Source organism: Salmo salar, chromosome 18 (genome assembly GCF_965601325.2).
Source record: "Salmo salar chromosome 18, fSalSal1, whole genome shotgun sequence".
Lineage (NCBI taxonomy): Eukaryota > Metazoa > Chordata > Actinopteri > Salmoniformes > Salmonidae > Salmo > Salmo salar.
The window spans coordinates 46148089-46164802 of NC_138308.1; the positions used below are offsets into that span (position 1 = coordinate 46148089).

The window sequence follows — 16714 nt, forward strand, 5'->3', positions numbered from 1 at the left end:
CAGATCTGGGACCAGGGCTAGGTGAGATCAGATCTGGGACCAGGCTAGGTGAGATCCGATCTGGGACCAGGCCTAGCGAGATCAGATCTGGGACCAGGCCTAGCGAGATCAGATCTGGGACCAGGCTAGGTGAGATCAGATCTGGGACCAGGCCTAGCGAGATCAGATCTGGGACCAGGCCTAGTGAGATCAGATATGGGACCAGGGCTAGTTTACAACAACTACACAAGTAGAAGGTGGAAGCAATCATCTCAAATTGCCCACAATCCCCAAATAATTCAGTAGGATACCATTGGAAGCAGCACTAGAGCCATGGTTGAGTGGGTAACACTCCCGGTACAAGTCACATATATCAGTCCCCGCTGGAGATCAGGGTTCAATCCCCGGAACCACCTTTTCTATACGAGTCGCGACTGGAGACCAGGGTTCAATCCCTGGAACCACCTTTTCTATACGAGTCGCGACTGGAGACCAGGGTTCAATCCCTGGAACCACCTTTTCTATACGAGTAACGACTGGAGACCAGGGTTCAATCTCCGGAACCACCTTTTCTATACGAGTCGCGACTGGAGACCAGGGTTCAATCCCTGGAACCACCTTTTCTATACGAGTCGCGACTGGAGACCAGGGTTCAATCCCTGGAACCACCTTTTCTATACGAGTCGCGACTGGAGACCAGGGTTCAATCCCTGGAACCACCTTTCACTCTATTTCTGCCACCAGCCTGCCTCCCCATCTGATTTCCATGTTGTCTCAATAAAGTGTTAAAATATCCGCAAACATAATGAACAGAATCAGCACTGACCCATTGCCTTCAACGGTGGCCTCCTTGAGGTGAATGTAACAGGCAGGAAAGATCCCCTGGAACAGAAGGCGGGAAAAACAGGACACACAATAAATAGATTGATAGGCGCTATAAAGCCTGAACTTGTTTTGATTTCAGATCGGTCATTTCATGAGGTTAAATGACATCCTGAGTCCATTGCATAGCAGAAGAGAAGGGTGGAAAGAAAGGACAAACGAACACTGATACAAAATAATATTCGATTTGTTATCGACATTATTAACATCATAGTATATAACATTATGACTAACAAAGACTTAGCTGAACTTGTTTTGATTTCAGCCAGTCATTTCAGATGTTGGAATGACACTCCAACACCCCTGAATAGACAAAGGGAACAGCTGAGATGATCCGTTGAATGTAAAAATATCAACTCACTTTCTTGGACTTCCTCCTCAGCCTGTGTCCTCTGTACCAGCCTGGAGGTGAAGACAACAGGACATATTACACGGCAAAGGAAACAACACCTAGAATTAGCATCAAGCAGAATTGTCATCTACAAAACACAATGGGGGAGGGGGTCATATGGGAAACATTCTGACAGGGTGGAAATTGCACAGATCAGCTAAGAGTTTAACGGAGACATTTACCAAAACACCAGCGTCACTGAAAATGACAGAATCATCTACAATTATCCTCTATAACCTGATCAGGACTGTGTCATCAGTTAGTGTGTTCCTACCTTCATACGTCTCTAGTATGTGGACTGTGTCATCAGTTAGTGTGTTCCTACCTTCATACGTCTCTAGTATGTGGACTGTGTCATCAGTTAGTGTGTTCCTACCTTCATACGTCTCTAGTATGTGGACTGTGTCCCCTATCTGTAGTGACAGCTCCTCGTCTCCACGGACATGGTAATTATAGATGGCTGAGGGGAGAGAAGAAGAGAAGAGGATATTAATGGACAGGAAAAGGCAATAAGACCTGTCTCTCTTACGTGGCAGGATGGTTGTGTGGGCGTCATACTAAAACATAGCAGCAGCCAAGCTCACAGACCACCCACACAGACTGACACATGTCATGTCTGCTGCAAACACAGTCATCAATACCCTGGACACTAACAACATAGCATATGTTCTACCACACACACACACACCACTTCCAACAAGGTCGGGGAGGACTCTACCTCTCCTCTCCTGCTGGGGGAAGGATGCCATGCGGGGCCCCGGTCGATGGGATTACTTTACCAAGGTGCATGACAGCATAATTAAAAAGGGCCTTGTCACCACGGGTATCCCTCCACCCCACCAGGCAGGTATATTTAACAGAATTAACTTGTCCTCGTACGTCTACAGGAGCTTATGCTGCTCAGACACAATGAACTGAGACTCAGGCTCAGCCCAAATTGCACACTATTCCCTACATAGTGCACTATTTCTGACCAGAGAGCTATGGAGCTGGTCAAAAGTAGTGCACTGCATAGGGTGCCATTTGAGACACAGACATAGGCATGAAGGGATGAATTTGCAATCGCAACAAATAATCTGCTCAGACCTAAACAAGGATAAAAAGCAGTGCCATAAATTCTCAGACAACCTAAAGATTCCTAGATGGCCTTCCAGACTCCCTCCACCTACCCAAGGATGTCAGAGTAGAAACCTTGGTTAGGTGGTTAACTGATTTATCTAAATGTAAGGTTGCGTAATACCCGCACGTCTAAAAACAAAACATTTGTCACAGGAAATGAGCTCCCTGGTAGACAGAAAATACCCGAGCCCTGAAGCTAGCATCCAGAACACTGGAAAGGAAATGGCCGCTACACCAAACAGGAAGTCTTTCGACTAGCTTGGAAAGACAGTACCATGCAGTATCGAAGAGCCCTCACTGCTGCATGATCAGCCTACTTTTCCAACCTGATTGAGGAGAATAAAAACAATATAAAAAAATATATATGTTTGATACTGTCACAAACATAACGAAAAATCAGCATTCCCCAAGTGAGGATGGCCTTCACTTCAGCAGTGATGAATTCATGAACTTATTTGACGATAAAATCATGATCATTAGAAAGCAAATGTAAAACAATGTTGCCTATATCGAATCTCTCATTCCTCTTAAAAATGTTAGAAAAAGCTGTTGCTCAGCAACTCACTGCCTTCCTGAAGACAAACAATGTGCAGGAAACACTTCAGTCTGGTTTTAGACCCCATCATAGTACTGAGACCACACTCGTGAAGAATCTTGACTAGAACCAAAAAATGTGATCATATTACTCCAGAGCATTTGTGACCTGGAATCATTTGACTGGCCCTGAAATGATTTGTTACCAGTCTGGTATTAATCAATCAGCAACCTCCATATTATAAAGGAGGAGAGTTCCTTGAAATGTAATCAAATCCCTTCCACTGCCTGCCTCGTTTCATTCCACACAACAACAACATGGCACCCTAGTCCTTACATAGTTCACTACTTCCCTATAGGGCCCTGGTCAAAGGTAGTGCACTACGTAGGGAATAGGGTACCACTTTGGGCTAAGGGTTGTTGTGTTTATTTCCCTTCCTGGAACAATCCAGCAGCGAGCCCAGAGAAGCTACCAGAACACAGTGAGAGGGAGACTTTGTGTTAGTGGTGCGCGGGTCAGCTGTTTGTTCACACATAGCTGTCTAATAACCCCTCTGTAACTGGTGGACTATAATGTGAGGCCTGCCGCAGACCATAACCTGATAATATGGAAAATGTCCTGTAGGCTACAGTCAGAGATGGCAGAACCACGATTCTTTTAGCTTAAGATATGTTTCTGCTTCTAAAATTGCTGACATTTTATTTATTAGTCGATTAAATACATGCAGCTTCTCTTCTGTCATTTCTCGTTGCCCTAGAAGACTAAACGAACCCTTGCTCACCTGGATAAAATGACATAAACCGATAGAAAGAACGCTTCAATCTAGCTGACATTGGTAAAGTTCTGTGATCTCTGCTTCTGTCGTGGACCAAAGACATTCACAGACCAGGGAGAAAAATGCAATAACTAAAAAATACAAAAAAGTAGATATTTTTTGTGGAAAATGTCCAAATGACATCCGTTTGACCGGTTGTATGGACATAGAAAGCTGTGTGAATGACAGGTGTTTCTGATAAGATTTCAGTTGGGCCAGGATGCATATTTATATGGTTGAAATACTAATCAGCTTCTATGATACTGATAGAGAGAGATACCATCTGTAGAGATGTTAACTACTATCAGCTTCTATGATGCTGATAGAGATAGATACCATCTGTAGAGGTGTTAACAACTATCAGCTTCTATGATACTGATAGAGAGAGATACCATCTGTAGAGGTGTTAACTACTATCAGCTTCTATGATGCTGATAGAGATAGATACCATCTGTAGAGGTGTTAACAACTATCAGCTTCTATGATGCTGATAGAGATAGATACCATCTGTAGAGGTGTTAACTACTATCAGCTTCTATGATGCTGATAGAGAGAGATACCATCTGTAGAGGTGTCAACTACTATCAGCTTCTATGATGCTGATAGAGATAGATACCATCTGTAGAGGTGTTAACTACTATCAGCTTCTATGATGCTGATAGAGATAGATACCATCTGTAGAGGTGTTAACTACTATCAGCTTCTATGATGCTGATAGAGAGAGATAACACCTCTACAGATGGTAACTCCACATTCATATTCTCTCAAGATGCAGAAGGAAATCCAATTTCTCTACTCCTGTTTCCAAATCAAAATGAGGCCTACATTTGATGTATCATTTTACTGAAAGAAATGCTTAATTCTGCAAAAATGACGCATGGCCATTGTATTTCTAATGTTTATCATAGAAACAAAATGTAGCCAGCTATATTTCCTAATGTTTATCATAGAAACAAAATGTAGCCAGCTATATTTCCTAATGTTTATCATAGAAACATATGTAGCTAGCTATATTTCCTAATGTTTATCATAGAAACATATGTAGCTAGCTATATTTCCTAATGTTTATCATAGAAACAAAATGTAGCTAGCTATATTTCCTAATGTTTATCATAGAAACATATGTAGCTAGCTATATTTCCTAATGTTTATCATAGAAACATATGTAGCTAGCTATATTTCCTAATGTTTATCATAGAAACATATGTAGCTAGCTATATTTCCTAATGTTTATCATTGAAACATATGTAGCTAGCTATATTTCCTAATGTTTATCATTGAAACATATGTAGCTAGCTATATTTCCTAATGTTTATCATTGAAACATATGTAGCTAGCTATATTTCCTAATGTTTATCATAGAAACATATGTAGCTAGCTATATTTCCTAATGTTTATCATAGAAACATATGTAGCTAGCTATATTTCCTAATGTTTATCATAGAAACATATGTAGCTAGCTATATTTCCTAATGTTTATCATAGAAACATATGTAGCTAGCTATATTTCCTAATGTTTATCATTGAAACATATGTAGCTAGCTATATTTCCTAATGTTTATCATTGAAACATATGTAGCTAGCTATATTTCCTAATGTTTATCATAGAAACATATGTAGCTAGCTATATTTCCTAATGTTTATCATAGAAACATATGTAGCTAGCTATATTTCCTAATGTTTATCATAGAAACATATGTAGCTAGCTATATTTCCTAATGTTTATCATAGAAACATATGTAGCTAGCTATATTTCCTAATGTTTATCATAGAAACATGTAGCTAGCTATATTTCCTAATGTTTATCATTGAAACATATGTAGCTAGCTATATTTCCTAGTGTTCTGCTTGAAGTTAATCTAGTTTTTTACCTGAAAAAATGTCAAATAACCAGAGAAAAGTGGCTCCACATCAGGCAGAGTGCTGTTTGCTGATAGAAAGCCAGTTCCTGGATGCAGGAATTTTATTGACAACGAGAGCGTATTATTACAATGAGAAGCAATTCAGATCTGCGTTTACATAACTCAGCAAGATATTTTTATGAGTTTTGTATTTTTTTTTTCCTGCATGAAAAACATAGAATTCTCTGTAATCCTGCCAGGATATAACCATGGGACTGCCGGTTATGAGTCAACCCATGCATCACTACTGTCTGTCTGTACCCTGTAACAATGGGCTGAGCGAAACGAGTTCAGTGTGTGTGTGAGAAACAGAAGGAACCTACAGGGGACAGTAAAAACTAAACTAACAGAAGGACCCTACAGGGGACAGTAAAAACGAAACTAACAGAAGGAACCTACAGGGACAGTAAATACTAAACTAACAGAAGGACCCTACAGGGGACAGTAAAAACTAAACTAACAGAAGGACCCTACAGGGGACAGTAAATACTAAACAAACAGAAGGACCCTACAGGGACAGTAAATACTAAACAAACAGAAGGACCCTACAGGGGACAGTAAAAACTAAACTAACAGAAGGAACCTACAGGGGACAGTAAAAACTAAACTAACAGAAGGAACCTACAGGGGACAGTAAATACTAAACTAACAGAAGGAACCTACAGGGACAGTAAATACTAAACTAACAGAAGGAACCTACAGGGACAGTAAAAACTAAACTAACAGAAGGACCCTACAGGGGACAGTAAAAACTAAACTAACAGAAGGAACCTACAGGGACAGTAAATACTAAACTAACAGAAGGACCCTACAGGGGACAGTAAAAACTAAACTAACAGAAGGAACCTACAGGGGACAGTAAATACTAAACTAACAGAAGGACCCTACAGGGGACAGTAAATACTAAACTAACAGAAGGAACCTACAGGGGACAGTAAATACTAAACTAACAGAAGGAACCTACAGGGGACAGTAAAAACTAAACTAACAGAAGGACCCTACAGGGGACAGTAAAAACTAAACTAACAGAAGGACCCTACAGGGACAGTAAAAACTAAACTAACAGAAGGACCCTACAGGGACAGTAAATACTAAACTAACAGAAGGAACCTACAGGGGACAGTAAAAACTAAACTAACAGAAGGACCCTACAGGGGACAGTAAAAACTAAACTAACAGAAGGACCCTACAGGGGACAGTAAATACTAAACTAACAGAAGGACCCTACAGGGACAGTAAATACTAAACTAACAGAAGGAACCTACAGGGGACAGTAAATACTAAACTAACAGAAGGACCCTACAGGGGACAGTAAATACTAAACTAACAGAAGGAACCTACAGGGGACAGTAAAAACTAAACTAACAGAAGGACCCTACAGGGGACAGTAAAAACTAAACTAACAGAAGGAACCTACAGGGACAGTAAATACTAAACTAACAGAAGGACCCTACAGGGGACAGTAAATACTAAACTAACAGAAGGAACCTACAGGGGACAGTAAATACTAAACTAACAGAAGGAACCTACAGGGGACAGTAAATACTAAACTAACAGAAGGAACCTACAGGGGACAGTAAATACTAAACTAACAGAAGGAACCTACAGGGGACAGTAAATACTAAACTAACAGAAGGAACCTACAGGGGACAGTAAAAACTAAACTAACAGAAGGAACCTACAGGGGACAGTAAAAACTAAACTAACAGAAGGAACCTACAGGGGACAGTAAAAACTAAACTAACAGAAGGACCCTACAGGGGACAGTAAAAACTAAACTAACAGAAGGAACCTACAGGGACAGTAAAAACTAAACTAACAGAAGGAACCTACAGGGGACAGTAAATACTAAACTAACAGAAGGACCCTACAGGGGACAGTAAAAACTAAACTAACAGAAGGAACCTACAGGGGACAGTAAAAACTAAACTAACAGAAGGAACCTACAGGGGACAGTAAAAACTAAACTAACAGAAGGACCCTACAGGGGACAGTAAATACTAAACTAACAGAAGGACCCTACAGGGGACAGTAAATACTAAACTAACAGAAGGAACCTACAGGGACAGTAAAAACTAAACTAACAGAAGGAACCTACAGGGGACAGTAAATACTAAACTAACAGAAGGAACCTACAGGGGACAGTAAATACTAAACTAACAGAAGGACCCTACAGGGACAGTAAATACTAAACTAACAGAAGGAACCTACAGGGGACAGTAAATACTAAACTAACAGAAGGAACCTACAGGGGACAGTAAAAACTAAACTAACAGAAGGAACCTACAGGGGACAGTAAAAACTAAACTAACAGAAGGACCCTACAGGGGACAGTAAATACTAAACTAACAGAAGGAACCTACAGGGGACAGTAAAAACTAAACTAACAGAAGGAACCTACAGGGGACAGTAAATACTAAACTAACAGAAGGAACCTACAGGGGACAGTAAATACTAAACTAACAGAAGGAACCTACAGGGACAGTAAATACTAAACTAACAGAAGGACCCTACAGGGGACAGTAAATACTAAACTAACAGAAGGACCCTACAGGGGACAGTAAAAACTAAACTAACAGAAGGACCCTACAGGGGACAGTAAATACTAAACTAACAGAAGGACCCTACAGGGACAGTAAATACTAAACTAACAGAAGGACCCTACAGGGGACAGTAAATACTAAACTAACAGAAGGAACCTACAGGGACAGTAAATACTAAACTAACAGAAGGAACCTACAGGGACAGTAAATACTAAACTAACAGAAGGAACCTACAGGGACAGTAAATACTAAACTAACAGAAGGACCCTACAGGGGACAGTAAAAACTAAACTAACAGAAGGAACCTACAGGGACAGTAAATACTAAACTAACAGAAGGACCCTACAGGGACAGTAAATACTAAACTAACAGAAGGACCCTACAGGGACAGTAAATACTAAACTAACAGAAGGAACCTACAGGGGACAGTAAAAACTAAACTAACAGAAGGAACCTACAGGGACAGTAAATACTAAACTAACAGAAGGAACCTACAGGGGACAGTAAATACTAAACTAACAGAAGGAACCTACAGGGGACAGTAAATACTAAACTAACAGAAGGACCCTACAGGGACAGTAAATACTAAACTAACAGAAGGAACCTACAGGGGACAGTAAATACTAAACTAACAGAAGGAACCTACAGGGACAGTAAATACTAAACTAACAGAAGGACCCTACAGGGACAGTAAATACTAAACTAACAGAAGGAACCTACAGGGGACAGTAAAAACTAAACTAACAGAAGGAACCTACAGGGACAGTAAATACTAAACTAACAGAAGGACCCTACAGGGGACAGTAAATACTAAACTAACAGAAGGAACCTACAGGGGACAGTAAAAACTAAACTAACAGAAGGAACCTACAGGGACAGTAAATACTAAACTAACAGAAGGACCCTACAGGGGACAGTAAATACTAAACTAACAGAAGGAACCTACAGGGGACAGTAAATACTAAACTAACAGAAGGAACCTACAGGGACAGTAAATACTAAACTAACAGAAGGAACCTACAGGGGACAGTAAATACTAAACTAACAGAAGGAACCTACAGGGGACAGTAAATACTAAACTAACAGAAGGAACCTACAGGGGACAGTAAATACTAAACTAACAGAAGGACCCTACAGGGACAGTAAATACTAAACTAACAGAAGGAACCTACAGGGGACAGTAAATACTAAACTAACAGAAGGACCCTACAGGGGACAGTAAATACTAAACTAACAGAAGGAACCTACAGGGACAGTAAATACTAAACTAACAGAAGGACCCTACAGGGGACAGTAAATACTAAACTAACAGAAGGACCCTACAGGGGACAGTAAAAACTAAACTAACAAAAGGGAGGGAGATTCATCTCAGAACACCTGTCAGAAAGCTGCATATTCACTAGACTAGATATAAACAGGGCTGTCTGTGTTTTCAGATATAAACTAGATATAAACAGGGCTCTCTGTGTTTGTAGATATAAACTAGATATAAACAGGGCTGTCTGTGTTTGTAGATATAAACAGGGCTGTCTGTGTTTGTAGATATAAACTAGATATAAACAGGGCTGTCTGTGTTTGTGTACAGCTCAATTAAAACATAACTAAAAGTAGCCAGCATCCCCACAACACCCACAATGCAGCCTGGTGGTGCTGGTGTGCTACTGTGGAACAGGAACTAGGTCACATTGTGATGCCCATTCTGTTGGTTATCACTGTATCAGACAGGAGCAGAGAGACAGGTGCAGAGAGAGACAGGAGCAGAGAGAGGGAGAGAGCGCGAGACAGGAGCAGAGAGAGCGCGAGACAGGAGCAGAGAGAGCGCGAGACAGGAGCAGAGAGAGCGCGAGACAGGAGAGCAGAGAGAGCGCGAGACAGGAGAGCAGAGAGTGCGCGAGACAGGAGAGCAGAGAGAGCGCGAGACAGGAGCAGAGAGAGCGCGAGACAGGAGAGCAGAGAGAGCGCGAGACAGGAGAGCAGAGAGAGCGCGAGACAGGAGAGCAGAGAGAGCGCGAGACAGGAGAGCGCGAGACAGGAGAGCAGAGAGAGCGCGAGACAGGAGAGCAGAGAGAGCGCGAGACAGGAGAGCAGAGAGAGCGCGAGACAGGAGAGCAGAGAGAGCGAGACAGGAGAGCAGAGAGAGCGAGACAGGAGAGCAGAGAGAGCGAGACAGGAGAGCAGAGAGAGCGAGACAGGAGAGCAGAGAGAGCGAGACAGGAGCAGAGAGAGAGAGACAGGAGCAGAGAGAGCGAGACAGGAGCAGAGAGAGCGAGACAGGAGCAGAGAGAGCGAGACAGGAGCAGAGAGAGCGAGACAGGAGAGCAGAGAGAGCGAGACAGGAGAGCAGAGAGAGCGAGACAGGAGCAGAGAGAGCGAGACAGGAGCCTAAACACCAGATAGAGCTGTGCATCAAGCGTTGCCTTGCTGTCATCCAACCTCCACAGTACTCTGGCTAACAAACCATGAGCATTGCATTGGAAAGCCTGGTTTATTAAAAACTGGTGCAATTATAACACCAAATGAACCCCATCATAATGAACCCCATAATGAACCCCATCACACTGAAACCCATCACAATGAACCCCAATCATAATGAACCCCAATCATAATGAACCCCATTGAGATCAGCAATGATAGTGTCCATAATGTAATAATGTCCTGTATAGTAATAATAGTAGAGGTGAGGAGTGATAGTGTCCATTATGTAATAATGTTCTGTATAGTAATAATAGTAGAGGTGAGGAGTGATAGTGTCCATAATGTAATAATGTCCTGTATAGTAATAATAGTAGAGGTGAGGAGTGATAGTGTCCATTATGTAATAATGTCCTGTATAGTAATAATAGTAGAGGTGAGGAGTGATAGTGTCCATTATGTAATAATGTCCTGTATAGTAATAATAGTAGAGGTGAGGAGTGATAGTGCCCATTATGTAATAATGTCCATTATGTAATAATGTCCTGTATAGTAATAATAGTAGAGGTGAGGAGTGATAGTGTCCATTATGTAATAATGTTCTGTATAGTAATAATAGTAGAGGTGAGGAGTGATAGTGTCCATAATGTAATAATGTCCTGTATAGTAATAATAGTAGAGGTGAGGAGTGATAGTGTCCATAATGTAATAATGTCCTGTATAGTAATAATAGTAGAGGTGAGGAGTGATAGTGTCCATAATGTAATAATGTCCTGTATAGTAATAATAGTAGAGGTGAGGAGTGATAGTGTCCATAATGTAATAATGTCCTGTATAGTAATAATAGTAGAGGTGAGGAGTGATAGTGTCCATTATGTAATAATGTTCTGTATAGTAATAATAGTAGAGGTGAGGAGTGATAGTGTCCATAATGTAATAATGTCCTGTATAGTAATAATAGTAGAGGTGAGGAGTGATAGTGTCCATTATGTAATAATGTCCTGTATAGTAATAATAGTAGAGGTGAGGAGTGATAGTGCCCATTATGTAATAATGTCCATTATGTAATAATGTCCTGTATAGTAATAATAGTAGAGGTGAGGAGTGATAGTGTCCATAATGTAATAATGTCCTGTATAGTAATAATAGTAGAGGTGAGGAGTGATAGTGTCCATAATGTAATAATGTCCTGTATAGTAATAATAGTAGAGGTGAGGAGTGATAGTGTCCATAATGTAATAATGTCCTGTATAGTAATAATAGTAGAGGTGAGGAGTGATAGTGTCCATTATGTAATAATGTTCTGTATAGTAATAATAGTAGAGGTGAGGAGTGATAGTGTCCATAATGTAATAATGTCCTGTATAGTAATAATAGTAGAGGTGAGGAGTGATAGTGTCCATTATGTAATAATGTTCTGTATAGTAATAATAGTAGAGGTGAGGAGTGATAGTGTCCATAATGTAATAATGTCCTGTATAGTAATAATAGTAGAGGTGAGGAGAATAGGTCCCAGCGGGCTGCAGTGTGGAAGCCCCAGACAGGGGGAGGAGAGGGAGTCCCAGGGAACAGCCTCCTCCTGGGAGCAGTCACAGCAGATCACTGTGTTTCTGTGTGAAAGGGGCCCATTGAGTGAGTGAGTGAGTGAGTGAGTGAGTGAGTGAGTGAGTGAGTGAGTGAGTGAGTGAGTGAGTGAGTGAGTGAGTGAGTGAGTGAGTGAGTGAGTGAGTCAGAGACAGAGACAGAGACAGAGACAGAGACAGAGAGACTCCACTGCAGCAGTCAGTAGTGCCGTGAATGGCGTGTTACAAGATCGTATCCCTTCTGACACCAAACCAGAGCAAACAGAATGCAGATAAAGTGCTCAGGAGTAATTACAGAGTAACGTGAACACTTAGGACACAACACGGATCACACTGGTCAGCTGTGGAAGCAGCAACACACAGTTAGAAAGTCAGCAGGGAGCCTGCCGAGCCATGCTGAGGAGCTAACTGTGTGTGTGCCGAGGTCTCCTTCAGGGATGTGTCCAGTGTTATTAGGATAAAGAGGGTAACAGCTGCCTGGGGGAGTAGAGTCAGAGCAGGCCTTCTGCTGCAGCACAGGGCTTAGGGGGGGAACAGGTACCTCAAATAACCCCAGCTCTAACCATCACAACACAACGCTTTCTCACCAACATAACATGGACCAAACTCCCTTAACCCCAGCTCTAACCATCACAGCACAACGCTTTCTCACCAACATAACATGGACCAAACTCCCTCAAATAACCCCAGCTCTAACCATCACAACACAACGCTTTCTCACCAACATAACACGGACCAAACTCCCTCAAATAACCCCAGCTCTAACCATCACAACACAACGCTTTCTCACCAACATAACACGGACCAAACTCCCTTAAATAACCCCAGCTCTAACCATCACAACACAACGCTTTCTCACCAACATAACACGGACCAAACTCCCTCAAATAACCCCAGCTCTAACCATCACAACACAACGCTTTCTCACCAACATAACACGGACCAAACTCCCTTAAATAAGCCTCTCTAACTCACTCGCTCACAAACACACAACCATCTAATACCCCTCGATAACTTTCACAACGCTCTGCTCCACCCCACAGAAACACACAACCAAAACACAGTAAAACTCAGCTGTGGCCTCACGAAGCCAATAGCCTTTCTCCAGTGTCTGCGTAGAGTCCGGTAAGGTGTCACTATAATTGAGTAAACTAGGCCTATCACAGCAGAGTACCAAAAAGACACCTGTCTGGGGACAGCTACAGATGTGTTAGTCTCAGCATGCACACTGATCTAATTATCAACACAAAATCATTCCACCTTATTGGTGGAAAAGAAGCTCAGTCACAGAACAGAAGCTGTGATAATTGTTTTACACCTGGTTTGACCGAAGAGGGAGAGAGTGAGAGAATTCCCTACCAGATACCTCACTGTGACTGGGTTTCAACAATGAGAGGTCATTTTCCACTTGTCAAAAGCACCACCGCAGGGGTCAGGCTGGCCAGAGAAAAGATCTGATCAACTGAAAGAGAGTCTTCAACTCTATCAGCTCCAACAGCCCATTACTGCACTGACACTGTAGCGCATTGACAGGTGCCAGAGGGTAGGACGGAGCAGAGACAGGTGCCAGAGGGTAGGACGGAGCAGAGACGGGTGCCAGAGGGTAGGACAGAGCAGAGACAGGTGCCAGAGGGTAGGACGGAGCAGAGACAGGTGCCAGAGGGTAGGACGGAGCGGAGACAGGTGCCAGAGGGTAGGACGGAGCAGAGACGGGTGCCAGAGGGTAGGACGGAGCGGAGACAGGTGCCAGAGGGTAGGACGGAGCAGAGACAGGTGCCAGAGGGTAGGACGGAGCAGAGACAGGTGCCAGAGGGTAGGACGGAGCAGAGACAGGTGCCAGAGGGTAGGACGGAGCAGAGACAGGTGCCAGAGGGTAGGACGGAGCAGAGACAGGTGCCAGAGGGTAGGACGGAGCAGAGACAGGTGCCAGAGGGTAGGACGGAGCAGAGACAGGTGCCAGAGGGTAGGACGGAGCAGAGACAGGTGCCAGAGGGTAGGACGGAGCAGAGACAGGTGCCAGAGGGTAGGACGGAGCAGAGACAGGTGCCAGAGGGTAGGACGGAGCAGAGACAGGTGCCAGAGGGTAGGACGGAGCAGAGACAGGTGCCAGAGGGTAGGAAGGAGCAGAGACAGGTGCCAGAGGGTAGGAAGGAGTAGAGACAGGTGCCAGATAGGTAGGAAGGAGTAGAGACAGGTGCCAGAGGGTAGGACGGAGCAGAGACAGGTGCCAGAGGGTAGGACGGAGCAGAGACAGGTGCCAGAGGGTAGGACGGAGTAGAGACAGAGGGTAGGACGGAGTAGAGACAGAGGGTAGGACAGAGTAGAGACAGAGGGTAGGACGGAGTAGAGACAGAGGGTAGGACGGAGTAGAGACAGAGGGTAGGACGGAGTAGAGACAGAGGGTAGGACGGAGTAGAGACAGAGGGTAGGACGGAGTAGAGACAGGGGCCAGAGGGTAGGACGGAGTAGAGACAGGAGCCAGAGGGTAGGACGGAGTAGAGACAGGAGCCAGAGGGTAGGACGGAGTAGAGACAAGTGCCAGAGGGTAGGACGGAGTAGAGACAAGTGCCAGAGGGTAGGACGGAGTAGAGACAAGTGCCAGAGGGTAGGACGGAGTAGAGACAAGTGCCAGAGGGTAGGACAGAGTAGAGACAAGTGCCAGAGGGTAGGACAGAGTAGAGACAAGTGCCAGAGGGTAGGACAGAGTAGAGACAGAGGGTAGGACGGAGTAGAGACAGAGGGTAGGACGGAGTAGAGACAGAGGGTAGGACAGAGTTGAGACAGAGGGTAGGACGGAGTAGAGACAGAGGGTAGGACGGAATAGAGACAAGTGCCAGAGGGTAGGATGGAATAGAGACAAGTGCCAGAGGGTAGGACGGAGTAGAGACAAGTGCCAGAGGGTAGGACGGAGTAGAGACAGAGGGTAGGACGGAGTAGAGACAGAGGGTAGGACGGAGTAGAGACAGAGGGTAGGACGGAGTAGACACAGGGTAGGACGGAGTAGAGACAGAGGGTAGTACAGAGTAGAGACAGAGGGTAGGACAGAGGGTAGGACACAGAGGGTAGGATGGAGTAGAGAGGTGAACTGATCAACAAAACAAAATGGACAACAGAAAAGTCAGAAGGAGGAGAGGGAAACAGGTGGTGGAGGAGGAGGAGGATAAAGAGGTGGAGGAGGAGGAGTTGGAGGGGGAGGGGAACAGGTGGAGGAGGAGGGGAACAGGTGGTGGAGGAGGAGAAGGAGGAGGTGAAGAGCTGGAGGAGGAGAAGAGGAGGAGGAGGAGGTGAAGAGGTGGTGGAGGAGGAGGAGGTGGTGAAGAGGTGGTGGAGGAGGAGGAGGTGGTGAAGGAGGAGGAGGAGGTGAAGAGGTGGTGAAGAGGTGGTGGAGGCGGAGGAGAAGAGGTGGTGGAGGAGAAGAGGTGGTGGAGGAGAAGAGGTGGTGGAGGAGGAGGAGAAGAGGTGGTGGAGGAGGAGGAGGAGAAGAGGTGGTGGAGGAGGAGGAGGAGAAGAGGTGGTGGAGCAGGAGGAGAAGAGGTGGTGGAGGAGGAGGAGAAGAGGTGGTGGAGGAGGAGGAGAAGAGGTGGTGGAGGAGGAGGTGAAGAGGTGGTGGAGGAGGAGGAGAACAGGATAAAGAGGTGGAGGAGGAGTTGGAGTTGGAGGGGGAGGGGAACAGGTGGTGGAGGAGGAGAAGTGGAGGTGATGGAGGAGGAGAGGTGGTGGTGGAGGAGGAGAAGTGGAGGTGGAGAGGTGGTGGTGGAGGAGGAGGAGAAGAGGTGGTGGTGGTGGAGGAGGAGTTGGAGGTGGAGGGGAACAGGTGGTGGAGGAGGAGAAGTGGAGGTGATGGAGGAGGAGAAGAGGTGGTGGAGGAGGAGGAGGAGAAGAGGTGGTGGAGGAGGAGGAGGAGAAGAGGTGGTGGAGCAGGAGGAGAAGAGGTGGTGGAGGAGGAGGAGAAGAGGTGGTGGAGGAGGAGGAGAAGAGGTGGTGGAGGAGGAGGTGAAGAGGTGGTGGAGGAGGAGGAGAACAGGATAAAGAGGTGGAGGAGGAGTTGGAGTTGGAGGGGGAGGGGAACAGGTGGTGGAGGAGGAGAAGTGGAGGTGATGGAGGAGGAGAGGTGGTGGTGGAGGAGGAGAAGTGGAGGTGGAGAGGTGGTGGTGGAGGAGGAGGAGAAGAGGTGGTGGTGGTGGAGGAGGAGTTGGAGGTGGAGGGGAACAGGTGGTGGAGGAGGAGAAGTGGAGGTGATGGAGGAGGAGAAGAGGTGGTGGTGGAGGAGAAAAGGTGGTGGTGGAGGAGAAGAGGTGGTGGTGGAGGAGAAGAGGTGGTGGTGGAGGAGGAGGAGAGGTGGTGGTGGAGGAGAGGTGGTGGAGGAGGAGGAGAGGTGGTGGTGGAGGAGGAGAAGAGGTGGAGGACTAGGAGGAGGAGGAGGAGAAGAGGTGGAGGAGGAGAAGATGGGGAGGAGGAGAAGAGGTGGAGGAGGAGGAGAAGAGGTGGAGGAGGAGGAGAAGAGGTGGAGGAGGAGAAGAGGTGGTGGTGGTGGAGGAGAAGAGGTGGTGGAGGA

At 44.9% G+C, this 16714-nt stretch overlaps 1 protein-coding gene across 2 annotated transcripts in view; it reads right to left on the reverse strand.

The window, feature by feature from the left end:
- Positions 1 to 16714, reverse strand: part of LOC106613940 (dedicator of cytokinesis protein 1) — a 733517-nt gene that overhangs the window by 686824 nt on the left and 29979 nt on the right. The window contains exons 2-4 of one of the 2 annotated variants that reach the window (XM_045701156.2): positions 1629 to 1712; positions 1223 to 1263; positions 806 to 861 (exon numbers count right to left, since the gene is read on the reverse strand). In XM_045701156.2, coding sequence (XP_045557112.1) covers positions 806 to 861; positions 1223 to 1263; positions 1629 to 1712 — 181 coding nt within the window. Of the gene's footprint in view, positions 1 to 805; positions 868 to 1222; positions 1264 to 1628; positions 1713 to 16714 lie in introns of both variants that reach the window. The other variant, XM_045701155.2, reaches the window with a different exon arrangement.